Below are 27,141 nucleotides of genomic sequence, written 5' to 3' on the forward strand. Positions count from 1 at the left end.
CGGAAAGGGAATGTCTGCATCCATGGTTTGCTTCCCCCTCCCCCAAAGAAAAGATCTGCGAAGAATTTCCTTGCACTATTTGGCAAGGGAAAGCAGCACCTGGGAAGGCATACAAGAAACAGAGTAAAGCAAGCCGGTTATAATGACGCTTTGTCTCACTAATCTCCAGAGCCCAGCATTCCATTAGGAAAGATAGCTGCCAATGGAGAGAGGGGGTGATTAAGAGCGCACGTCTGTGAGTACAGGGAGGCGCACACACCTCCCCGGATTCCCAAATCTTACCTTTCATTTGGACTAAGGGAAACAACAACAACAACAACAATCCATCTTTCAGAAACTCAGAGTGGATTGTATGCATTAAAATGAATGAGGACCGTGAAGGAAGAGCTATGAGAAATGAGAGACGCAATTATTCTTGGAAGCAGGAATTTTTCTCTTGCTTCAGTGCCGCGTGCTCTGCTGGCAGTTTCAGCCATTTTCTCTCAGGTAATTTTCCCGTATTGAGTTCCCAGCGCTGCCCAGGGGTGCTGTGGTCTCTGCTCGCGTGCGGGAGCTATACAGAGCTATGGATGGGCCATTCTGTTAGGCAGAAGGGGCCTCAGGAGGGAGACATATTACTCGAAGGAGGCAGAAAGCAGGAGAAATGAGGCGGCAATTGCACGGTGTTGCTTGGGCTAAGTAAAGAACATTAAATAAAAATTAAAACTAATACAATCATCTCGATAGCGTCTCACCACTAGTATTAGGAAGTCATAGGTTAGAACAGTTTTCCCCAGAGAAAAAGTCTTAAAAACCTGGAAGGTAAGTGCACCCTCCCACTGTGAGTTTTGAAACAACCATACTTGATATACAATGATTAACTGAGGAAAAAATTAATTTCTTTTTCTCTTTCCTTCCTTCCTTCTTTCTTTCCTTTCCTTTCCTTTCCTTTCCTTTCCTTTCCTTTCCTTTCCTTTCCTTTCCTTTCCTTTCCTTTTCTTCCCTTTTCTTTTCTTCTTTATTTGTAATGGACTAGGAAATGTCTCCAAAAGAAATAATAGGTTGTGAACACTGTTGAGGAATTTTTTGTTTGTTTTTTTGTTTTTGTTTTTCGAGACAGAGTTTCTATGTGTAGTTCTGGCTGTCCTAGAACTTGCTCTGTCTACCAGGCTGGCCTTGAACTCACAGAGATCTGCCGGCCTCTGCCTCCCGAGTTCTGGGATCAAAGGCATGCGCCACCACTGCCCAGCACTTAGGCGTTTTTATAACACAAATCACATTTTCCTGATGCGAGTCTCATCAGTCCAAGTAGAAGAGACCGACACTGGGGCTTGTTGGGAGGCGATCAAAGGCTTGTTTGCTCTGTAACACCTAAGAGCAAAGCACCCCTCCACCCTACATGGGGGTTCTTGCTCTACTTACTAGCTGCCTACTAGAGAAAATCAGAGTTAAGGCACAGAACACTGAGATGCCAAATTCACAGCTATTTGGACCCTGTGACAACTTTGGGTCCTGTGTGGATTCCCCACCTCTTCATATAATGCTCATGTGCCTCTAGCTCAGTGGTTCTCAACCTTCCTGACACTGCACCCCTTTAATACAGTTCCTCGTAGTGTGGTGACCCCCCCCACCATAAAATTATTTTTGTGGCTACTTCATAACTGTAACTTTGCTATTATGAATTGCAATGTAAATAACTGTGTTTTCGGATGGTCTTAGGCAATCTCTGTGAAAAAGGTTACTCATCTCCAAGGCCTCCTCCCCGCCCCCGCCCCAACTCACAAGGGGTTGCGACCCACAGGTTGAGAATCACCGCTCTAGCTGTTCCTTACTAAAGGTTAAGTGGTTGTGAAACCACAGGCAACAGGGAACTAAGACTGTTGTTTTAAGCTCTTGGCCAAGTCTCTGACAGCTCCAGCAGCAGCTGAGGGTGGGCTGTCTTTGACCATCTGGAGGTTTTAATGTGCTCTATCCATCTCATGCCAATCTGCTTTGCCAGAGTCCGGGTCACGGTGCTTGAGACCTTTGCGGGGGAGCTGCGCTCTGTGGCCTCCTGCATCCCCCTCGCAGGTGCACTTGTGCCTTTTCCGGCTGATGCTATTTTTCTTGCCCTCTGCAGCCTCTCACCTGCAGAACTATTATTACTTGCTTGTTGCTGCATGTTGCTGATTCATACCCATAGGAAAAAGTAATTTCGTCTTCAACACCTCTTCCCTGTCATTTAAGGCATATGGAAATGAAAGGCAGATTTTGGCATCTGCTCTCCGCTATACTCTGAGGCCACAATACAGATTCATTAAAAATGAAGATGCAAGCGCTATTTTATTTTACTTCTATTTATAGCTAGAACCACACCAAAGCCAGCTTGCAGGATACCTTTGTGCCTTTCAAATCCCAAACCATATTCCAAGAAAGGATACACATTTCATGTTTGAATTGGCAATAATGTTGCATTCATGTACATACAATGTTTTAAATAAAGATGTTTCACGCATGTTTTATTTCTGACACCTCCTGATTTCACAGATTTTAGGTTCCAGCACAGGCAAATCCCTCTGAAGATGTTCTCAGGGCCTTTCCCCTTCCTTGAAGCATGGAATTTTTATTTATTTATTTCTTTATTTTTTGTTTCTTTGAACTTAAACTGAGGAGTATGCAAGCGATGTGTGCTCTCTGCCAGGAGGGCTGCCAAGTGCAAGGCCGAGCCTGGGGGGGAGGGGGAGAGCGGAGCTGGGCAGACTCAGCTGAAGAGAACCGATTGGGGCCCTTTTGCTTTGTCATTCCTCACGGGTCATTTCCCTCCCTTCCTTTCCATTTTATAACTGAGGACAAGTGCGACCTACTTATTTCCCAGAACGACTGAATCTCCAATGAGCAGGAACCTTGAGGGTCGCCCGAGCCAAACTCCCACCAGCTCTGCCGCGGATTCAGAAGCTCTCCTCTCCAGCGTCTTTCCCAGCATTCCGTGAGCCCACGAACGAGGTTTTTGGTGTCAGGCAATTCCAGTTCTAGTATCCTGGGCAAGTCATCTAGCATTTCCGAGCCCCGGTCTCATCTGCTAAATGGTCCCGATAACAGCTAATTTGTAGGCTCGTGGGAACCAAATAAGTACCTACTGTATACACAATCAGCACTCAGGGCTGAATGAAGAGTAGCGAAGTGGTTTACTAGGACCTGAACCTATGCTTCCCTGAGAGACCCCGGGCAATACTTTTTCCACGGCACCGTACTGTCTTTCTCTCGCAACGTCTCAAAAACCACTGAAAAAGTATCTGTGGAGTGCTGCGCGCGCTGTCTGGTAGACTGTAAACGATGTTATTCATAACAATACCTCGCGCAGTCGGTGCTCACGAACCTACAGCCTGCTTCCACAAGCTGGGGAAAGTACCCCCTGCCAACGTGTAGTCTCCTGGTGACTAGCTGGAGGCGGGAGGAGGAGGAGGAGGAGGAGAGGCTTTGAAAGAGGTTTATTAGCGATGCAAATGTGAAGTCTTCTGCCCTTGTGAGGAGCATGAGAAACCTCAAGACCAATTAGCTAACAAGGCTGATCTAGTCCCGCTTTAGATCTTCCTGGGCGAGAAAACCGGAGCCGCAGAGTAAAGCAGCTCCGGGAGAGAAACCGTCGGGATCAGATGACTGTGGGTTTTGTCCCCAGGAAGGCAGTCATTTGCATATGGGTGAATTTTCACGCACCAACTGGAGTGAAGCCATGATTTACCAGTACTTAATGGCAGGAATCAAGATATGCTCATGGGCTGGAACCCAAGCAAGTAGTTAGCAGAGGTCAGGGACGACTGAGTGGAGAATGGGAAACCTGTAACAACAGAAACCCCTACCTCAACTTCCCACCACCTTCCCAAACAGATCCTCGCGGGACGATGTTCCCAGGTGGACAGTGCTCCAAAGTGACTTTCGGAACCGGAGAAAATAGAGCGTGCACTTTTAATCCGTTTCATTGTTTCCTTCGTGCAAGAAGGCGAAGGAACATACTTTTTTTCTGCTAGGGGGAAAATGGACTCTCTGAAACGCAGCTCCCTTCGAAATGGACTTTTAAATCTCGGCCTCCGCTAACCGTGGTCCTAACTTTATGGATGTAGGGGAATTAGGATCCTACACAGTTATCAGCTATTTTAAGCTAATACCCAAACAGATACACTTGTGACACCTCATGATTTCTCGGTATCTACAGGCAAAACTCCAAACAGGCCCTTCCCTTTGCTTTCTCTGCTTAAATCTACATTTCTGTCTGGCAGCAAACCTGAAAAAGGAGGCTGCTGCAGGTAGGCTAAGTGGGAAAAGGACCCATCAGGCAAGCAGAAGACGGGTGGGGGTGGGGCTGCTGTGAGGATGTTCAGAGATTAGGAGATCTATGCTGGAGGGAGCCCAAAAAAGCCCAGTTTGTGTCTCAGAGTCCAAATTTGGTTGATGTATTTTTGAAGCTTTTAAAGGTTAACTCACATGCTGTAATATATTATAGAGAGATACGAAGTTGGATTTTACTGAGCCAGTCAAGAGGCTGGCTTGAATCTGCTATTTAGAACCGAGAGAGACAGTACAATTTACATGTGTGAGAATGTGCGAATAATTTTACCTTCTGTTGTTTTTAAAAACCACCTTGGGCCATGGTTTTTAAATGGAGACATGAGAAGATCTGTTGGGGGTTCCCATAGCAACATTGACTTATCTTAACTGCCCTGTTGAAGATAATACTTTCATGACGGTTTTGGCTTTTACATGTAGACTTTAATTATGAAATACAAGTGAGTTAAGAGTCTTGGGTGAATTCTGACTCCTCCATTTATTGATGTGTGCATATTTAAACAGAAACCTTGACGACTGCCCTTCTGAGGACCTACCACCAAAGACGACTTCATTCCCGAATCAGATTGTGGTTTTCCTCCCCACTGATCACTGACCTCACTCCACTTTAGATGCCATAGGCAAGTCTTCAACAAATCTCTCTAAACATGTTTGTAAACCATCATGGCAGGAACGAAACAGAAGGGAACCAACCAACTTGGATGGCTCCAGTCCCGAGATTACAGGTCACATCCTCTAGTCTGTTCACAAGCTAACCTGCCCCAGCTCCGCACCATCCCTCACCAATGTCCTATACAGACTGATTGGATTTGAACACTTGGAGAACAGAGTCAAGGTTGAGTCCAAGGCCCACTTCCTCCCAGAAGCTTGATTTCTCCCCTCTTTTCCCCACAGCTTCTTTCTCCTTAGAAGGGTGACTGTTGCCACCTACACTGTGTATTGCGATGATTTCTGAATGCTTTGTTTGAAGCTGGTTACTTGAGACACTTTGTCTGACCCCATGTGTTCTGGGGATACCATCAATTAAGCTATTCTGCCACAGTGTACTAAGGGGTCAACCTGTTATCAAACTTGGGATTACAATTTGTGCCCCAAATCAGGTTTGGCCATCTGTCCTCAATAAGTCAATTAAGAGAACCAAACTTGCTGCTGGGTGTGGTGGCGCATGCCTTTAATCTCATCTCTAGGGAGGCAGAGGTAGGTATATCTCTGTGAGTTTGAGGAAAGCCTGGTTTACAGAGCAAGTTCTAGGTCAGCCAGTGCTATAGAGTATGACCCTGTCTCAAAAAAAAAAAAAAAGCCAAATTAAGGTAGAAACCAGAAAAAGATTTACTCAATGTGGCCATATTGGAAGAGGGACAGAGACACTAAGAATCCCCCAAGTTGGTCTAAATCTTCCAGAATGAGACTGAAGTTTATATAGAGGGCCAAGGACAGGCATGTCTAAGCAGTCTCATCAAGGTGTGGGCCTGCCAGGTGCTGACACACCCTTGTGAGGACTTTAGTCTTGTGCTGTAGGGTGGTGGTGAGCTGAGGTGTTAGAACTGTGGAATCTGATCTCTTCCTGGTAGACAAATTGCCGTGCCCCCTGACCTCCGTTTGGTGCCCTTTCCTTCCTCCAGCATCAGATTCCTGGGGCAAGTGCCACTTCTTTGAGGGTCACTGTTTCAACAGCCTGACAGACTGAGAGACACAAGCGCATCTTTGGAAAATCCTCATGTCTATCGGGTGACAAACCCACAATCCCCAACGGACTCATTACATTCTTCTGGGAAACCAACTTCTAAGTGATTTGAAAAGTTTCACATCTGGAAATCCGAGAACCCTGGAGAACAGGGCAGCGGGATCATGCCCTGTGTTGAGGCTAGCCTGGGCTACGAGTGACAGTGTTTCACATAAGCAAACAAGTAAGTAAAGAAAAACCTTTGGACCTGGATTTTTCCAGACCACTTGTTTCAGAACTGTGCCTTTCCTCCAGGCAAGCTCACCTGCTCGTTGCTTGGACCAGAGTTTGTGGAGGCCAGCTCTGAGCGTGGAGGCCAGCCCTGAGCGTGGAGGCCAGCCCTGAGCGTGGAGGCCAGCCCTGAGCGTGGAGGCCAACCCTGAGCGTGGAGGCCAGCCCTGAGCGTGGAGGCCAGCCCTGAGCGTGGAGACCAGCCCTGAGCGTGGAGGAGACCAGCCTGCACACCGCTGCTTTGACAGCATGCCCTCGGCTCTCGATTTAAACTGTGATCTCACTTCAGAACCCCAAAGAGTAGACTTGGGGAGGTCTCCTGGATTTCTCTGTCCTTCTTCCCAATGTGTCCACACTGAATAAGTCTCCTTTTTCTGCTTTACCTGCTCTTTTAATTAACTTATTGAAGATGGGTAACCAGTTCTGACTTGGGGCACAAGTTGTGACCCCAAAGTTTGATAATACGTCGTGTATATATTCAGCAAGCACTGCATAATGAAAGACTTGTTCTAGGAACTCTATTTTTACAAGGGGAATTAGCAAGCCAGCATATTTTCTTTCTGAAGCAAGGGAACAAATACATTTCTAATTGTTAGGAAGATTTTCTTGAATGTATATGTTAGATTCTGTGATAAAATACCCTGGCAGTGGGCCTAGAGAGATGGCTTAGGGTTTAAGATCACTGGCTGCTCTTCCAGAAGGTTCCCAGTGCTCACGTAACAGCTCTGGCAGGTAGTAGTTTCCTTCTAGATTGAATCATTTTCTATCTAGGAGTTAAGACAAAAAGTAGACAACTCAAAATAGCTTCAGCTAAAGCTGACTGGATTTGCTAGGCCCTTCCCTCCCAGAGTAAACAGTAAAGACGGGCCAAGGTTCAAAGAAGCAGAGACCAGCGGAGCTGCCCGGCAGAGGTTCCGATCAACTGAGGCACCTGGAAAGGACACTCTCCATCTGCCGAGCAGCCTGCAGGGTGCTTCAGGTCCAGCTTCTGTGAGCTGCCACCCATGCTCGGTAGGTTTTGGTGAGCAGCTGTCCTTGAGTCAGGTAAGCAACCTCTCACCCATATTTCTATAAGTGACCCCAATAACACTCATTAGTTCACTAAAGTGGACTCTGGTGGTCTCCATACTGTATTCTGTCATAGGTTCCCCACCTGGGGTGAGGAGACGAGTGTGTACTGCCTCTTCCCAGGGAAGTCTGTGTACAACAGGCTCACAGCCACCTACACCTCCAGGTGCAGGATCCAAAGCCTGCAGTGAGTTTTTCTCAATTCTGACAATGAGCTCACAACACAGAGACTTATTGTGAATTATGAAAGTGTGGCCTTAGCTTAGGTTTGTTCCTAACTAGTTCTTATAACTTAAATCAACCCATATCTTCAAATTTATGTTCTTTTATGTGGCTTGGTTACTTTTACTCTGTGCTGCCCACCCTGCTTCCTCTTTGTCTGTCTGGTGACTCCCTCCTTCTTCTTCCCAGCATCCTGTGTGTCTGAAAATCCTGCCTAGCTATTGACCACTCAGTTTTGTATTAAACCAATCAGAATGACACATTTTCACAGTGTACAAAAAGATTATTCCACAACACACACCCTCTGCAGGCAGAGATACTGACGGCCTCTGCAGGCACTGGGCGTGCACATGTGCACAGACAGACATTCAGGTAAAACCCACACCTATAAAAAAAATTAAATAAAATACTCCAACAAAAGCAGCTTAGGGAAGAATGGGTTTATTTTAGCTCACAAATTCAGATCAGAGTCCAGCTGGTTACAACAGGGCAGTCAGGAACGGGAAGCTGCTGGTCACATCCACAGTGAAGAGCAGAGCGAACGAGCCCAGGTGTGCCAGGGCTCAGTTCATTGCTTCCACTCTTACTCGGTCCAGGGTCCCAGCCCAGGGAATGGTACCGCCTGCCATAGGCAGCTCTGCTCACATCAGGTGACGTAATCAAGACAAACTCCCAGACAACTGACAGTCTGGAGACTCTTCCCAGGCAAGGCTAGACTGTGCAGAGCTGGCATGAAAACTGACATGTGTCTCAGCGATCTGCACATCTAAGAAGAGCCCGAAAGTGACTTGACAAAGGCCATGCTTCCCCATCTTTGGAAAGGAAGAGAAACCAAAATTGTATCTTAGACACTAGTATGGGGAGAGGGTTAAAAAAGGGGGGTTGGAGAAAATATATTCAAACAAAACAAAAAACAATAAACCTTCATCCTGGGCTTGCAAGTTCCCTAAAAAGGCGCACTGCTCCCCTGCTGCTGACTGACAGTAGAGGGGTTCGACTGTTTGGGAATGCTTTACCACACCCGATAATAAAGAAGACAATTTCTTCCACTTCTAAAAAAATGGACAGGTTACATTTCCCAAAACTATATGCCTTATATCAGTAATTTAAGTCAAAGTCATAAAATTCAAGGGAGCGTGGCTAGATGAAACAAACATGCATTTCAAGTTCTGAAACAAGGACAGGACATCCTTCAGGTCCCTTCTGGGCACTCAGAATGTCCTCAGAGCTCCGACAGCAGCAGCAGGCCACCGACGCTCTTCTCATTGGCTCTGCAAAGAAGCCAGCATCTTGTCCTGGTTTCATACCTTACCATGACACTCAGTTCAGTCACAAGAAAGGGTGAACATGCTAACTTCGGCTCTTCTGAGTCCAGGGCAATGGCTTCTGGAACTTTCCTTGGACCCACACTCGGTGCATCGTCACCTGCTTTTTCCTGTTAACTTGCAAGCGATGATCAACCAGATTTTGCTTTTCATGTAATCCAGCCTCGCAGAACATGCGGTGGATTTCCCCTTGGAGACAAAAGGAGCTGTCAAAGATCTGACACGGGACAGGGGAGAGGGGAGGCAAGGACCAGTAAGACACCATGGAGATTGTTCATCCGAGTTGTGTTTATACCAAGAAGCACTATACAGCTGGGTGAAGGAAACCCACAAAACCAAGTGGGGCTCTCTGATGTCCCCCATATATTGCAAGTATGAACAGGTTTACAGGGCCAGCAGGATCAGGAGATTATCGTGAGTTGAGCTATGGCTAGAGCTTTCAATATTTTGAAACGTGTCTCCTTCATGAGCCTTTTGTTTTCCAACCCAAAATTACATATTATGCAAGGTTCTTTAAGTTTGGGGAAACCCTTGGATGCAGGATCCACTTGGTGCTGTCAGAAGTACTTGTTTAAGTCAAGAAATTGACTAGTGAGAACTAATTTTCTTTAGACTTAGAAAAGTCCAATTCTCTCCCATGGCTGGGGCAGAGTATCAATTCTTTCCATATCCAGGCTAACAATATCCCCAAACTGCACCCTGCACCTGCACTCTAGCATAAGAGTGAAGTAAGCGGCCCTTTAGAAGGGATTTAAGCTGGAAGAAGATTAGGAGGCAGAAGCTATCTGCACGCTTTTCTGTGGAACCATTGTGAGCACCAGGGCATGAAGACGGCCGGTGCCGCCGCTGAGGCCTCGTGTTCACAGCATCTGAGGATCTCCCTGCAAGCGATTATCTGAGGAGAGTTCCACAGCTCTTCATTTACGGGTGATAGAGCAGCATACCGCATACCTTTTGTAAAGAAATAGGCTCTGGTGCCATCTCCTCGGACATAAAAATTTTCAGATAAACAACGCCCTAAAAAAAAAGAAAGAAAAATTTGATAGTTCCTTAAAAAACAAGATGAACCAAAATAATTTAACATGAATATTTTTATATTCTCAAAACATATTAAAATAACTTAGAACTGAGTATACTATTACCTTTTAAGAGTTTATTTTTATTTATGTAAGTATGTGCCTGTGTATAGGTATACGCACATGTGTGTGGTTGCGTAAGAGCATCAGAAGAGGGGGCTGGATCCCCTGGAGCTGCAGTTATAGGTGAGCTGCCTGGTGTGGGTGCTGGTAACCAAACTCCCATCTTCCTCAAGAGCACTGAACCACTGAGCCACCCCACCAGCTCCTATTACCTTTTTTAAAACGAAGCTGAGCATTATCATATCTTCCAAGATCCCGAAATAATAGCATTCCCCCAGGCTTCAGCAGCTTGGACAGTCGGTCAACAACAGCTTGCATCCTTGGAAAACAAAGTAAGACAACCTCTATGGAAATGTTTTTATACGCTAGGGTCAACCTTTCTGGAAACAGAATAAGAAGATCTCAGTAGGCCAAAGAAATCATACATGTAACAGAAAAACAAAAGAAAACAAACCACAAAAATAAACAAACAAAAACCCAAAAAACAAAACAAAACAAAAACAAACCCGGAAAAAAAAAAGTATTCAAAGGAACTGAATTCAGAAGTCTAGTGTTTCAAGAGCTAAATTGTAAGCGGAGACTGCTCGTTCGTTTCCAGCCTCCCACACCTGAATAATCATACAGAAACTATATTAATTATAACACTGTTTGGTCAATGGCTCAAGTGTATTTCTAGCTAGCCCTTATATCTTAAATTAACCTATTTTTATTATTTGTATTTTACCATGAGGCTCAGGTTTGTTTCCTCTTGCTTCTTTAGCAGCTACATGGCGTCTCTCTGACTCTGCCTACTCTCTCTATGTATCTCTTCCAGACTGGCTATATTCTGTTCTGCACAGGCCAAAGCAGCTTTATTCACTAACCAATAAAAGCAACACATATACAGAAGGACCTCCCACATCGCTGAACTCAGCTGGGAGCTTAAGAGCTTGACATCCTGTGAACGGCAAACCACAAACCTGTGACCCCAGACTCTGGGGCTACAGCAGGAGGACCATGGCTTCCAGACCAGCCAAGGCCTCAGTCACATTGTGAGACCCTGTCTCAAACAAACTGAACAGACAACTCACCCACCCGTCCACTTAGGTTTCTGCTATTAAATACAGTAGGAGACACAGGTTCATTTTCTGCAAAATAAAGCAATATGCCAGAGCCACCCCAAACTTACACAGCTTTCCTCCATGTTAATTCATCTCCTGGATGGCCTTCCTTCCCTCCCTCCCTCCCTCTTTTCCGTGTGTGCATATATGGTATGTAAATACACGAACACGCACACACATGTCCACATATGTGTACAAGCCCACAGCTGACATCCTGCAGGGTCTCTCACCTCACAGCCACCTTGCTCTCGGGTCTCTGCCTCCTCAATGCCAGGATTATAGGCACATCCGTGGCTGTCTGGGGTTTTCAGCTGGGTTCTGGGAATCGGAACTGGGGTCCTCAGTCCTTCTTGGCCTATTACGACTGTACTCACATCCCAATTCCCAGCTCAGTACCGGGAGGCTCTGCTTTAATTCTTGGTAATTCCTCGTCCTGCTTCTGCAGCGTGCGATCAAATATGACTCAAACTACACCTTGATGTAGCTTTTGGGTTCTGTGTTTGTGGTCTATGTTTTATTCTGCTGATGCTGAGTGGCAGGCATTAGCTACCCACAGAGCTCCACTGGAGAGGCCTCATGGAGCCCATAGGGAACGACAGTCGGGGTACAGAACTTTTAGTCACTGCTTGCTGAGGTGGGGAAGGGAAATGGCGGCCTACAGCGCAAGCCTTTGTTATCCCTTTTCTGTTTGTTTATTTGATTTTAGCTTTTAAGACAGGGTCTTACACTGTGGCCCAAAGTGGTCTGGGACTCATTATGTAGCCCAGGCTGGCCTCGAACTTGCATTGGTCCTTCTGCCTCAGCCTCCTGAACACTAGTGTTGCAAATGTAGGCCACCACACCAAGAAGTGCCTTTGCTTTAGCTAAGCCAATTAAAGTTGCTGAGGCTTTTTTTTATTTTGAAAAGATGAGGCTAGTTCCGATAATTTATAAATTCCTTTCATTTAAACAACATTCATGGCTGCCATGACAGTTCAGCTGGTAAAAGCATTTGCCACAAATGCTGGCAACTTGAGTTGGATCCCTCGGACCCATGTAAGTATAAAAGGGGAGAACTGACAATACATACATGCTGTGGAGCACACAAGACCACACACAGACAGACAGACAGACAGACAGACACACACACACACAGGCACATATACGTAATTTAAAAATCTTATAAAACTACATTTAGTGGAATAGTGGGTGAAATCCAGCTTCTACCATATTATAAAGAAAGCAGCCAGGGGGTGGTGGCACACGCCTTTAATCCCAGCATTTAGGAGCCAGTGGCAGGTGGGTCTCTGTGAGTTCAAGGCCAGCCAGGTCAGAGCATGTTCCAGGACAGCCAGGGCTATACAGAGAAACCCTATCTTGAAAAACAAAATGTAAACCAAAACAAAATAAGATTTAAAAAAATGGAAAGAAAGAAAAAGCAGAAAGGCAGAAAATAAAAGCTGTTATAAAATTAAGTCTGAACAGGGAGAAATGTGGCAGAAAGAGATCGCATGTTTAGGTGAAAAGCTCTTTTTAAAAACTGGAATATATGCTGAGGTATTCGTGGTACTAATGTCCACGCTACCAAGCTCTGTGGTATAAATACCAAGCATAAATACATGAAGGGAAAATGATTTTCTCTTTCATCTCAGGTCATTCTCATGCTGTGCTCACATCCTTGCTCTCTCTGACAATAATAAAAAATCTAAATCTTAAAAAAATATAATTTCAAGGTAAATGTATTATGTACAGAGGAAAATATCTAGAATTATTAGTAAAAAAAGAATGACATAAAAATGTAGGGAAAACAAATGATGTGCCTGACTCTGCAGCCACCGTGTAAAGCCTCACCTAACATGGGTGTCTGTGCAGAGGGCAGGAGTGGGGGCTGCTCTCCTGACACTGCATGCCCTCTCAGGCTCCTGGGGACCACGGTGGGACCACACTGTGGGTGCAGCAGAGAAGAGGAACGGGACAAAGCCTGTCTTGGCTGCTTCCCCTGGTGCTGTGATAACACACTTTGACAGGAGCAACTTCAGAGGGAGAGGGTTTATTCTGGTTCACAGTTCAGGTTACAGACTACCATGAGGAAATCAAGGAGTCAGGAGCTTGACACGCTTGGTCACACCCAGTCCAGTCAGAAAGCAGAGAACCATGAAGCACGCCAGTGATCAGCTTGCTCTCTCGGTCTTACATAGTCCGGAATCCACTGGCCAGGGCATGGCCCCTCCCACGGTAAGACGGGCCACTCCATGTAACCACATACGATTTATATGGTGCTGCAGATCAAACCAGGGTCTCCTGCATGCTAGGCATTTTCCCGACAGAGCTACATTTGGCTCTTGGGTTTTTGGTTCTTTTTGAAGCAGAGTTGCAAAATACTGCATTCTGGAGCATAAATGGTCATTAGCTCTTTTCTTCTTAGTTTTCTTCCTTTGAGGCAAAGTCTCACATACTCCAGGATGACCTCAAACTCACTTAAACTCCTGATCTTTTTACCTCCACCTCATGAAAGCTGGGACAGCTAACACCCCCTCCTGGGCGACTAGATTCTGTCAAGTTTACAATTGATATTAATCATCACGGCCCCACTTCCTTCCTTTTTTTTTTTTTTTTTTTTTGAGACAAGGTCTCACTATCCTGGACTGGCCTAGAACTCACAGAGCTCCACCTGCCTCTCCATGTGCTGGGATGCCCAATCCTTTCTTTATTTTGTGTACTTCAGTTGATTGCTATTCTTACCTGGCCCTGGACAGAGAAAAGAGAGGAAAAGAGATAAAAACAGACAAACAACAAAAACTCCCCAGTGTGCGGACTCCCCGCTCTGCTTTTATGTACAGGAAGTCTCTTAGGTTTTCTCTTATTTCAGTGACAGAAAGACAGCTCTCTTCTGTAGTCTCTTATGAGTTACTTCCATCTAAGCTGCCATCCTCGGACTCAGGATCTAGCTGAATTACTGCCATTTCTTTGTTTCTGCTGCCAATGAGTTGCTCTTCTAGAATGCTCTTGGATGCACATTCACAATTACAGTCCTCAGTGACCCTAACGACATTGCTGAACTATCTCTTTATTTTTATTGCCTCTCTTCTATTGGCTCACCTTACTATTACTTAGTTAAAATGCTTGAAGGTGCTGTTTCTTTGTGTTGTCCAAGTTGGTCTCAAACACCCGGGGCTTCAGTGCCTTGCGCCTTAATCACCCGAGTAGCTGGGCCCACAGGCGTACACCACTACACCTAGATCACTCTACCTTATTTTTAGATCATTTTCATATAGACAAAAAAAGTTGTGCTGACATGATACATTTGAATTTATTTTATAATAAACAGAGTGAATGCTCTATTATAAAGGTAATCATCCTAAGATATCTATTTCTCCTTCTTATTAATATTCAATTCAAACCATGATAAAATACATTATCAGAACAAATCTCAAATAGTCTTTCTACAGTCTTATTTAGAATCTAGGCATTTCCTGTTTTAAGTACCCATAAGAAATCTGGCTCTTTATCACCTACACCATCCTTCTAATGACTCCTACACAGAAGCAACCCTAGCGCAGGCACTCGGGCCAACAGATGAGCACATTTCAGGAAAGACACCGTGGAACTCGAGGGGAACGTGGTTTAGTGGAGCCTAATCTATGCATCAGCTATAAATATAACTTCCTTTCTGATTGATTTGGGAATCAAATTTTCCCTCACTAAGTAATAAAATGCTCATCTACAAATGGGAACTGAAAAGCCAGCAAGGGGCCTAGCAGCTTAGCAGGTAGGACTCACGTTTCTGCGGGAAGGGATTACACTATCATGCAAAAGGAATCTGATGCAGATCTGTGCCCTCTTTTCGGGGGCTGTGAAATCTCATAAAAGTACAAGTCCTGTGGGTGGGCATGGCGGTACAGGCCTGTAAATCTCAGCAATGGGGAAGTTGAGGCAGGAGGGTCACTAGGAGTTTGAGGTCAGCCTGAGCTGGGTAGAGTTCAAGGTCAGCACAGGCTAAGCCAAAAACGAAAAGCTAAGTCATATATACATAAGAACCTAAGTCATACTCAGGGGATCGGGGACACTCAGTAGAAGAGCACATGTCGACATGCACAAGATCACAAGGTAACAGACACACACACACAAACACATGCCCATACACATGAATCATGGCTCTTGCTCCACCTTAGACCCTACAGGTCCAAGCAGCACACTCTGTCAGATCACCAGAGCCGTGATTCCTCAGCAGACTTCTTACACTGCAAGTCAGAAAACCCCTCAATGGACCTGTGTGGAACCACACAGACTGCAGCCCACCTCTCCCCAAACACTTGAGAAGATGCTACGGCAAAGATGTTTGTTTCTGATCTCCCGTACAGTCTCCCTCCTGGGAGTCCATCAGGCTGCTCCGCACCTGTAATTTCCTTGAGGTGCTGTCACTTTTAATAGGTATGTGTCTCGCCAGAACACGCTCACTTCATCCCGACAGCGACAGAACGCTCGCTAATGAAGGATTTGACCAGTTCCCTTCTTAAAAGTGTAAAGGCAGGAGAAGCTGCATTTAAAAGGCTGCATGTTAAACATAACGGAGTTCACTAGATAATAAATTCGGGGATTGTCATGTTTGCTCTCCACACCAGCTTTGCCCTTCCGTCTCCCTTACCTGTCAGGGTGAAGAGAAGAGAGCACAAAGACGAGGAGAATGACATCCAGGGTCCCGTCCGGAAAAGGGTAGGCCAAGCCGTCATCGCACACGTCATGGAGAAAGGCACAACAGTGGGCCTCACTGTAGGACGCATGCGACTGTCATGGCGGAGGAGCAAAAGGCAGGAGTTAGCAGACCTCCAGAGTGTTTTCTTTTGTTTTTTCCTTATCTTTTCTATCTTTTTGAAAATAAAGGTTTTTTTTTTTTTTTTTAATCCTTTCTTGGACCAGTGAGATGGCCTGGTTGGTAGAGGTGCTTGTTCACAGACTCACATGGTAGAAAAGAGAACTGACCCCCCCAAACTGCTCCCTCATCTTCACATGAGCCCCCTGACTGTAAGGAGCCGTCCGGATATCGCCATTACAAGAAGGCGCTGGCGGTCCTGCAGCTTGGAGGTAAACAAATCCTTCTTTGGTATTGCTGCGTGGGGCTGAGCGCCCTTTGCTTGTACATGCACAATTGAGCCTTTGTCCCTGGCCAATCCCGAGGCTTCGGGCATCAGCACACTGGTATTCACCAATCAGGACAGTACCCGAGTCCCTTCAACCTATATAAGCAGATGCCGCTTGGCCTTCGCTCTCTCTCGCTTCCAGTTCTCCCTTCAACCAAGAGGCTCCAATAAAGTGTGATGTGAGAAGAATCCTCGACTTGTGGTCGTTCTTCCTTGCTGGTCAAGGGGCGCGCCACACCTGACAAGTATGTTCTCTCCCCACAAAATAAATAAATGTAATAAACAATTAAATTTTTTCTCCCAGGCATCTTTCCTATGTGAACATGAATAAACTTCGTTCCTAGTTCAGTACTTCATAACTTATTTCAAGTTGCCTTAAAAAAACAAAAACAAAGCCAGATGGTGTTTAATCCCAGCACTCAGGAGGCAGAGGCAGGTGGATCTCTGTGAGTTCAAGACCACCCAGGGCTACAGGAGATTTGATCCCTAGCACTTGAGATCCCGCGCCTTTAATCCCAGCACTAGGGAGGTGGAGACAGGAGTGATATGGATGGGAGGAGAGAGGAATATAAGGCGGGAGGAGACAGGGGCTCATTGCAGTCTGAGGATGCAGTCTGACCATACAGCCTGAGGATTGGTAGAGACAGGATCTTCCCTTCAGTCTGAGGAGTCGGCAGAGGTAAAAGGTCTGGACAGTGGCTGGCTGCTCTGCTTCTCTGATCTCTCAGCTTTCACCCCGAATATCTGACTCTGGGTTTTTATTATTAATAGCAGTTAGAGCCCGTGCTACAGCCACACAACTCTACTACTAAAATCTACTCTCCTGCACACTGAAATGGATGCTGTGTGAGGCAGTTCAGTAAGGCTATCTGTAGGCAGCATTAGGGTGAAACTCACTCCACAGGATTTGTCTATGGAACCAGCAGCAGAAGGAGAGACATCAAACCCCGTGTCATCCTGGGAAATGTGATTACTGGTATATCTGCCTTCTCCTCTGTGCATTTTTGTTTGGAGAAATGTCTGTAATAAATACTATTATTGTCCAAAATAACTTTCAGCATTAGTTAATTTTTTTCTTTTTTGAGTCAGGGTTTCTCTGAGTAGCCCTGGCTGCCCTAAACTCACTATGTAGACCAGGCTGGCCTCAAACTCAGAGATCTACCTCGGCCTCTTAAGTACTGGGATTAAAAGTGCGTTCTATCACCTGGTCCAGTCAGTGTTAACTTTTGAAAGTTTTACTTAAATGTTTAGCACACTTTTTTGTGGTTTGTTTGTAGTTACATGTTTATGTGTACAGTGATACATGTGAATGAAGGTAGACACGTGTGTATGGAGGCCACTGAACAACCTCAGCTGTCTTCCCTCAAGTTCAGTTCACCTGAGTTTGGAGACAGGGTCTTCCCTGACCTGTAATTGTCTAACAGACTAGGCTGGTTGGCCATAAATTCAGGGCTCCATCTGCCTCTGACGGCCCAGGGCTGGGATCACAAGCATGCGTCACCACACCCAGCCTTTTGCGTCCAGGCTGAGGAACTGAACTAAGGTCCTTGGCTCGCAAGGCGAGTTATTCTTCTGACAGAGCTATCTCCCTGCATTCTATGTGACAGAATTTCTTTCACTTGCTGCCGCTGGCTCCTCATCCTAAGGAAGAATCATTCATAGATTTGTTCAGGAAGCCCGGGTTCCCAATGCTTTCCTCACAGCTTCTTAGATTTTCTTAGTTCAAGAATTTCAATCTAACAAGCGCCTACTATGTGCCAGACTATATGTGTAAGGTGTTAGAGACACGCAACAGTGATGGCTTCTTCTTGGAGGTTTAACTAAAACATGGGGTAGGTGGTTGTTAAAATCTTGACTAATATTACCAGTATCCTTTGAACTTATTCATGAACATGTACATGGACTGGATTTGAAAAGATTTTTATGTGTAATTCTGTACATATGTGTGTGGGTTTGTGCACGAGGTGAGAAGGCGTTGATTCCCAGGAGCTAGGTCTAGATGGCTGTGAGTCACATCGAATGTGCCCTGGGAACCAAACTCAGCTCTTCCACAGAAGCAGTGTGTGCTCTTACCCACTGAGCCATCGGTTCAGCTAGGGCACCTCTCCAAGTCAAAACAACTTCTACTCTTTTAGGTTAAAAACAGGCATTCTAGATAGGTAATACACTTTGACATCAGTTGAAATAACTTTCAAAAAGCGCAAAAGCCCAGCTAAACATCATCACAGACACACCTGATGCAGAAACATTTCAGAACAATCAACCACCTCAGAAGTCAACATACCTTTTAACAAAAATTTAAATTTATTTTTATGTGTATAAGTGTTTTGCCTGCATGCATGCCTGTGTCTGATGCATTCAGAGGCCAAAAGAGGACATCAGATCTCATTACAGATGGCAGTGAGCTCCACCATGTGGGAGCTGGGGATTGAACCTGGGCCCTCTAGAAGGGCAGCAAGTGTTCTTAATCACTGAGCCATCTCTCTAGGCCCCAAATTAGACATTTTAAATGTATTTATTTATCCTATGTGTATGGGCATTTCGCCTGTGTGTATATTTAGGCACCATGTGCCTGCCTGATGCTCACAGAGTTGAGAAGCAGGTGTTAGACCCTTGGAACTGGAGTACGAGATAGTTGTGAGCCCCATATGGGTGCTGTGGATTGAATCCAGGCCCTTTGGAAGACCAATCAGCATTCTTAACTCTTAAACCAAGCTCTTCAGGCTTCTCGAGTTAGAACTTTTAAAAGTCTCTATTTATTCATTTAGTTAGTTTTTGGGTTTGCTTTATTTTCTGAGACAGGATCTCACTATATAGCTTTGGCTGTCCTGGAACTCACTCTGTAGACCAGGCTAGCCTTGAACTCACAGAAATTCATCTGCCTCTGCCTCCCAAATGTTGGGATTAAAGGTATGTGCCACTACACCACCGCCCAGCTCTCTATTTTTAATTTATGTGTATATACATGCTTGTGTGTATGTGTGTTTGAGTGTTTGCTATCTTTTTCAATTGCCCTTTATCTTATGTTTATGTCTCTCATTGAACTTGGAGCTCAGGGATTGTCTAGGTTGGCTAGCCAGAAGCTCACGGGTCTTCCTGTCTCTGGCCCCCCTGTATTGGAATTACAGGCTCACGCTGCCATACCCAGGCTTTTTAATGGTGGTGCTGGGATCTGAATTCAGGTCTTCCTGCTTGCATGATAGCACTCTCCTGACAGTCACCCCGTCAGCCCACACCTCTCTTTAAAGGCTATATAAGACCTACCTTTACAAGCTCCACCGCTTCAGCGGCAAAATCACAGCAATAAAGGAAGGATCCTGGGATGTTCCTATGCAAATGAAAAAGACATTTAGGTCCAGAGTCAGACATGTTCAAACTAGAGAAGGTGTGGCAAGCACTTACCACTACCGGGTAACTTTGAAACTCCCACCCTGTGCTGAAGGGCGCCTGCCTATGTCTGAGGCTAGGCTCATGCCCACATGGGAATTTCTAAGCCCACCCTCCCCAGTTCCTTGCTCCCAAGGCCCGGCATGCCCAGCTCTGCCTTCTCCAAGCCCCTCATTCTTTCTTTATTTGCAACTTGTTTGGTTTTGAACCTTTCCAAACAGGTGCTCAATTTCTCTGGCAGGGAAGAAGCACATACAGCATTATCACAGGAATAAATGCAATCTCTAAAAGGGAATCAAACTCTAAGACACAAATTCTTGGATATCTTTTCAAGATATTGTCAAGCATTTAATGAACCAAGTATGAGACTATGACGTAGGGAATAAAGCTAGCTAACTCAACACTGAGACTCTGAGCTTAGAAGGCGATCAAACCTGCTCAGGAGCCTGCACCTGCCACTTCTTTATGAATTTAACTTCTATGAAAATCAGTTTATTTGCAGCACGTTAATAAAAGAAACTCTCTATCTCTTCCAGAGGAATGTTTGCTCATTTGAAAATCTTGACTAATTTTAATTGGCCTCCAAACTTAAACATATTCTATTTGGCCTTTATTTGAGACCCAGAAATGATGGCTGGACTCTGCACTGTTCGAGGGCAGGCAGACACTGCTGATTCCACGGGCTTGTGCCGTGGTAACTGTCCTCTGTGTCCTACAGCACACAGTCTGTATCGTGCTGCTGCAGACAGGTGGGTGTGTCACCGCGCAGTGACTGCAGAGAAGCGCGGCCCTGGCTCTTGGGGACTTTATGTCTGGAGCTTTTAGAGGGGTGAGAGGACCAGCACCCCAAAGTGTCTGAGTCTTGAAAGTTTGACAGGGACAGGCTGGTACTGCTGAGGACCAGCACGGCATAAGGGTTTAAGAGTAGAAATCATAAGCCAGGACTAAGAAGTCCAAACTGGCACGTGGCAGGACGTAAATGGAGGCTTGAAGTATAAACTAAGCCTCTTAATTTCATTCAAGAGACATTTCAGGCAAGGTGGACACCCAAGTAAATAAGAAATACAAGCAGAACTAGGAACTTAGAGTCTAGACTTAGAGTACAGTCTCACAGGCTACTTGCTGATAAACACTGTAATTCACATACAATTAATCTCTTCTGCAGCTCTAGGATGTGCACTCGACTTCAGATCAGTCCAAACAAGTAGAACAGACAGGACTTGACTGTGAAAAGTTAACCAGCACTAAATCAAAGCAAAAGACTGCAGTGCTTGATTCTGTTTCGTTTTTCATCTGTCCCCTATAAAAATAATGCGTTGCTGGGCATAGGGGCACCTGACCCTCTGCTCGCAGCACTTGGGAGGCTGAGGCAAGAAGATTCGGTGCTCAAGGTCAGTTTGGGCCACAGAGTGAGCTTCTGTCTCAAAAACAGAAAGGAAGAAGTGCGTAACAACATCTTAGTACTTTATTCCAGCATATGCTCTGTACTCCGCTATGAAACTCACGTAACTGTGGCCTGTGAACTACTGAGTGCTGGATGCCTATGAATGTGCTCCGTTAGCGCTCATGCACGTGTGATCTGTGGCTGAGGATGAGAGGTCTCTGGAAGCAGGCTGCCCTGGGTCACCATTACTAAGTGATGTGTCTGGAGGACCATTTCTTGATCTGTCAGTAACTCTGTTCCTTCATCTTTAAATAGAGACAAGTGTGATCTTTAAGGTAGTTATGAGGGTTGAATGGATCCACATGGTAAGGTTCTAAAAGACTCGTGGCTCAGAAAAACAAGCACTCAACAGATGTCAGCCATTATTATAGCTGTTATTGCTATTATTATTATTATTGTTATTCTGAAACATGCCTCTGACTCCCAGGAACTTAAAACTCAGATGACCCTCTAAAAATGCCTATATACTCCAGTGTCTTTCTGGACTCTAGTTCAGCTAATGCCTGTGAGAGGCCTGCCATCCACCTGTGAGTAGTTACGGAACACCCACTGAACCCACAATAGTCTGGTGGCTAAAGGAAAGTATGTGCCATGTGTCCTATCAAGGTGACAGCCTGACCTCTGAGATGGAATTCTGACTGCATCAGCATCCCAAGCTGCAGTTTTGTACCCAATGACCTTCAAGAGCCTTTCTGCCAAGTCAGCTGATTGCCTTGGCTCTTCTCCCACAGGTGCACACGTCAGTACCACACCACACCAGCAGCACTGTCTGGGAGGAGGTTAAGAAACAAATGATGCTTGGAGAATGATCTGATCCTCAATTCTAACAGTCTAATTATGGTGAAATATTCTGAAAGTGTAACACATTAATCCTGGGGGTGGGGAGCTTAATTTTCCCTTTGGAAGGCTGGACACTCTTGGGCTTTTAAAGATGAATTACTTCCCAAGATTAATAAGCACACCTATAATCCCAATAATGGGCGATAAAGACAGGAGAATCTTGTTTGAGGCTGGTCTGAGGAATATAGCGAGACCTTCCTTGTTGAATGAGGAGGAAAAAAAGGAAAATGAGGAGGTGGAGAGGAGGAAGGGAAGGGGTGCAGAAGAGGTAGGAACTTAGAGCCTTCCATTAGAAGTTAACCAAAAAGAGAGCTGAGGCCAGGTGTAGTGGCACACGCCTTTAGTTCCAGCACTTACTTAGGAGGCAGAGGCAGGCCTGGTTTGTAGAGCGAGAACAGCCAGGGCTATGCCGAGAGACCCTGCTTCAAAAAACAGGAAAAAGAAAAGAAAAGAAAGAAAGAGAAGAGAGAAGTGAAAGCACAACTAATACAGAACTAATAATCAATATCTATCGAGCTCTTGCTATATCATTCTGTCAGGTTACCTGGAATAGACAAAATAGAAACAAGAAATTTAAAAACAACATGCTTCGTAATAACTTGGGAACAGCCACAGAGGAACACAACCACTCGCCAGTATGGGGTCACTAGGGTGAAGAGACCAGGTCATGTGAAACAGAAGAACAGAAGCTGGGGAAGGGAAGACAAGAAAATAAGGACAAGGAGTAAGGCCATGCTCATTTGCCAGCACCTCCCATGCCCAGCCACAGCAGCTGCCAATACATAATAGGGAAGCTCTGTCTGTTCCATTAGGTCTACAAAAGCGTTCAAGAATAGCCAGATGTTCTGAAGATGCATCCTGAATCCAGAAGTGGCATGATGTTTGGCATTATGCTAACAGTTGTTGAATCAAGGTGGCGGGGTCACAGAAATTCACTGTACTGCTCTTTGCTTTCCAAAATGCTTTTACATAGTTGTAATTGAAAGATAAAAAGATCGTATGTCAGGTTAAAGAATATGTATGCAGACTACACAGTAGCTATGTGAGAGTGACAGGGACCCTCCCCGCCTCCTGTTGCAAGTTTTTGGAAATGCACTCATGTTGATTTTAGTGGGGGAAATAACGTGAAAGGTATCGCGCAAACTTAGAGAGAGAGAGCTGGAGAGACCAGAGGAGGCAAAAGGTAGAGAGAGTTTGCAAGGGTGGCCTCATCACAGGAACACTCAGGTGAGACTGACGGTGGCCTCAAAGGGCAGGTAGGAGGACATTGTTTTGTCCCCATCTGTCTCTGCTTTCCTGCTTGTGGTCAGCACTACCACTTCAGATGACTTTGAGTCCAGGCACAGTGATCTGATGTGCGAAGGGTGTGAGTGTGTGTGTGTGGGGTGTTGCTCCAGCAACACTGATACCACAGTATGAGGAGTGAGGTGTGTGCTCCAATCTCAGCTCTGTGTAAGGTGCCATCTGGTATCCAGGAAGAGCACACCACATCTGACGCTAAGCAAAGCACAGCTTGGTGGAAGGATGGAATCTCTTGCTCTTTTCTCATTCTGGCTTCTACGTAAACACAAGTTTAAAAACTACTTCAAACCCGTGGCTATGGAATGCTTTTTCAGAATGTTCCCCAGTTCATGTGACATTAGTCACTAAGAACGTGTCTTTTGAAACTTGCTTTAGTCATGGTTTATATGGGAATTCGGGATTCTTGGCATAGGCACCATAAAGTATTTCCAGAATTTTTCAACATCCCACAAATATGTAAGATTTTGTAGGGGAAACACTTAAAACTCACCGCAAGGTGTTCAAGATTGGAAAAACACAATTTCCAGCACCACAGCCAACCTAAAATTGAAAATAAACAAATGTGAATGCATTACGTTTCTCTCACAATATTGGGTTTTCTATTAAAAAAAAAAATGATTACTGAATTTCTGGGTATGGCAGAACTTGTGAAGCCCAAATGCCAGAAGAAGCAAATCACAAGAGGAACAATTAGTGTTTGGCTGTGGAGATCATTACAATTTTGAACCCACCAAAGCCTCCCAACTGAATGAATACGTGCACAATGCACTAAAGCATTTGCATCTGCAGTAGCTATGGTAAAGGGCAGGACCCATGCAATAGACAAGCAAAGGGAAGGAATGGACAGAGTACAGCTAGCATGTGACTTCTCAATGTCTGAAGAGCCACAAGGCCTACTGAGTGGTGGAAAAGGGATAAACCAATGCAGGGTCAGAGGGCTCTGGAGCTTTTGGAAGCCCAGGAGGCTGTGACAAGAAGTCTGGGCTAGGGCTGGAGAGATGGCTCAGCGGTTAAGAGCACTGGTTGCTCTTCCAGAGGTCCTGAGTTCAATTCCCAGCAACTACATGGTGGTTCACAACCATCTGTAATGAGATCTGGCACCCTCCTCTGGCGTGCGGGCATACATGGAGGCAGAATGTTGTATACATAATAAATAAATCTTAAAAAAAAAAGAAGAAGAAGAAGTCTGGGCTATAGGGTGAGTCCCAAGCCAGCCTGGGAAACTTAGGGAGACCCTGCCTCAAAATGGGCTGGGTTGTGGAACTCTTGTCTATAGTTTAAGTTCAAACCCTCATACAAGTGAGCAAGAGAGAGAAGGCTGGTCTTGAACACGTATGGGAACACGTATGACACTCTCGTTTCTGTCGCCTGAGTGCTGGGCCTGTGGGCACATGTCCTCACGTCTGGCTGTTCTTAGGAAGCAGTGTGGGAGTCTGTTTCAAGAGCTCTAAAAGTTTCCAAATATTGTAAACTCGTGAATCTAACCCAAGATGGGAAAAGAAAATGGAGGCAAAGACATTTGCTGAGAAAATAATTCATGCCAGGTGTATGACAACAGGAGAGCAAAATTATGGTATCTCTCTTATGTGCTCTTATAAATCCTCTCTAATCAGCAACTATTACCCGTAGAATCATAAAGATGGGGTTTAGGCTCAAAAATGGAAAACTACTATCTACAATAGATTACAGCAAACTAAACATCCAGAAGGAGAAAGGGAGAGAGAGAGAGAGAGAGAGAGAGAGAGAGAGAGAGAGAGAGAGAGAGAGAGAGAGAATATTAAGACCAAAAGTTTATTGGGACTTAAAACCTGCCTCCAAGTTAGAAAATACAGCAAATTAAAAGGGGGGGGGGGATAAGTAACACAAATGAAATAAAAGCTGCAAACTTAAAACTTGAGTGATTAAACATGTGAGTCCCAAGTACTGCTTATGTGTAAGCACACTGAGCATTTGGTTAGGTCTGTCTTCCACCTGGGCAGTCTGGACCATTCATAAAAGAGTATGGGACATACACTTTCACACTCCATCACCCCGTCTTGTCCCTTGGACACAGCACCTCCAGTATTCGGAAAGTGGCCTTGCTACCAGGGAAGTGCTCTGTCTTCCCAGGCCCTTCGCTGTGTTCTTCCAAGTCTTGGTTGGGAAAGTTAGATCTTTCTTCGCTCCAAGGGGCTGATGAGACACAGCTCTTTTGACAATGGGTTTCCGTTCTCTGCATACTTGAGAAGTTACTTCGGACTTGATCCCTGGATGATCCTTCCACTTCCTCTTTAGAGTTTTTATCAACTGGAAGAATTTCAGGAAATTCCCTCAACAGCCAGTTGCGATTCTTGAAAAATTTATTCTTATGAGTCTGGTAAAATGTGTCCCAGTATCTGTTAGCATCACGTTCAAACTTAACTGAAACAGAGAGGGAAAAAATCCATTTTACTATGAACGACATTTACTACTGACTGCTATTTTGGTAACTAAATACCTTTAATAATTAAATATTTAAGTCAAGTGTGGTGGAATACACCTCTAATCCCAGCACTTGGGAAGGCGAGGCAGGCAGGTCTTTCCATTCAAGGCCAGCCTGGTCTACAGAGTGAGTTCCAGGAGAGTTGGGGCAGGTGTGGCCTTACTGAAGTGTGTCACTAGCAGTGGGCTCTGAAGTTTCAGAAGCTCAAGCCAGGTCCAGTGGCTGGCTCTCTCTTCCTGCTGCTTGCTGATCCAGAGATAAAACTCTCGGCTTCCTTTCCAGTACCATGTCTGCTAGCATGCCACCATATTTCCCGCCATGATGATGATGGACTAAACCTCTGGACTGTAAGCCAGCCCCAATGAAATGTTTTCTTTGATAAGAGTTGCCATGGTCATGGTGTCTCTTCACAACAACAGAACACTAAGACACACACATTTACCAATAACTGGATTTCCAATTCAATCACTTTAATATTATTATTTTTTTAAGCCAAAAGAAAGTCTTTATTAGCTGGTAGGCAACTACACTAAATGTTTGGGATTCCACTGTAGCACAAAGCCTTTTTCAGGATGAGCTTTTAAACATAAAAACTATGTTCTGGGTTCGCATACTTCAGTTAACAAGAACAATTAGCCAGAAGCGGAACCACAGAAGCTAAAAAGAGAGGCTAATACATTAAGAGACTTCCCAAGAAGTATGAACTTTGATAGATTAGGTATTTTTTTTACTTTTTTTATTTATTAACACTTTAATATTATTATAATAATTTTACTTATTGGATATAAGGCTAAAATACAGAAGTGCATTTAATTTTCTTCAAAAGATCAATATGTAATATATTTAATGCTACTTTTAAAATCTATTTTTCTGTCAATAGTTGGCCATTCCATTTTGTGAGGAATGGACACTTTAAGAATTATTTTCTGAAGCCAAGCTTTGAATTTTATATCTATCTGTCTGTCTGTCTGTCTATCTATCTATCTATCTATCTATCTATCTATCTATTTATCTATCTATCTATCTATCATCTCTGTCTACCTATTATCTATTTTATATATGTATATTTATATTATATATATGTATGTATATGTATGTGTGTGTGTATGTATGTATGTATACATATTTGAGACAGGATCTCCCTGTGAAGCTTTGGCTAGGCTGGAACTTGTTATGTAGACCAGGCTGGTCTCAAATTCACAGAGATTCACCTGTGAAGTATTGAGACTAAAGGCATGTACTACCATACCTGGCCTAACAATCATATTTTTAATCAAGTATTTGTGTGCCTTTTTATTTTCTTGGAGAAAGAACTCCATCCCAGTCTGTCTCGACAAAGGAGCATACAGGCAATAAGGAAAGAATGCGGGCATTATAAATGACATAACTTTAGAGCAAGAAGGGTCAATGAGACAGTTTACTCTCACTGCCTTCCTGGTTCTTCATTTGAAGGAAGGAACTGAACTGCTGTAGAGGCCACCCT

At 44.8% G+C, this 27,141-nt stretch overlaps 1 protein-coding gene and 1 long non-coding RNA gene across 3 annotated transcripts in view; one reads left to right on the forward strand and one right to left on the reverse strand.

Annotated features, from left to right (window-relative positions):
• Positions 1 to 2,718: 2,718 nt before the first annotated feature.
• On the forward strand, positions 2,719 to 7,803 carry LOC146890411 (uncharacterized). Its single transcript, XR_015735866.1, has 3 exons — positions 2,719 to 4,259; positions 4,804 to 6,206; positions 6,278 to 7,803. It is a non-coding gene; the product is annotated as an uncharacterized LOC146890411 (long non-coding RNA).
• Positions 7,804 to 7,968: 165 nt separating this feature from the next.
• The window catches only part of Mettl8 (methyltransferase 8, tRNA N3-cytidine), an 82,916-nt gene continuing 63,743 nt past the window's right edge, over positions 7,969 to 27,141 (reverse strand). For both annotated transcript variants that reach the window (XM_085680971.2, XM_048425756.3), the window contains 7 exons: positions 25,254 to 25,597; positions 23,688 to 23,737; positions 19,489 to 19,552; positions 15,732 to 15,871; positions 10,220 to 10,326; positions 9,820 to 9,885; positions 7,969 to 9,057 (listed from right to left, as the gene is read on the reverse strand). In XM_085680971.2, the coding sequence (XP_085537097.2) occupies positions 8,894 to 9,057; positions 9,820 to 9,885; positions 10,220 to 10,326; positions 15,732 to 15,871; positions 19,489 to 19,552; positions 23,688 to 23,737; positions 25,254 to 25,597 (935 nt within the window). In that variant the 3' untranslated portion in view covers positions 7,969 to 8,893. The remainder of the gene's footprint in view (positions 9,058 to 9,819; positions 9,886 to 10,219; positions 10,327 to 15,731; positions 15,872 to 19,488; positions 19,553 to 23,687; positions 23,738 to 25,253; positions 25,598 to 27,141) is intronic.

This window comes from Myodes glareolus, chromosome 21 (genome assembly GCF_982192425.1).
Source record: "Myodes glareolus chromosome 21, mMyoGla1.1, whole genome shotgun sequence".
Lineage (NCBI taxonomy): Eukaryota > Metazoa > Chordata > Mammalia > Rodentia > Cricetidae > Myodes > Myodes glareolus.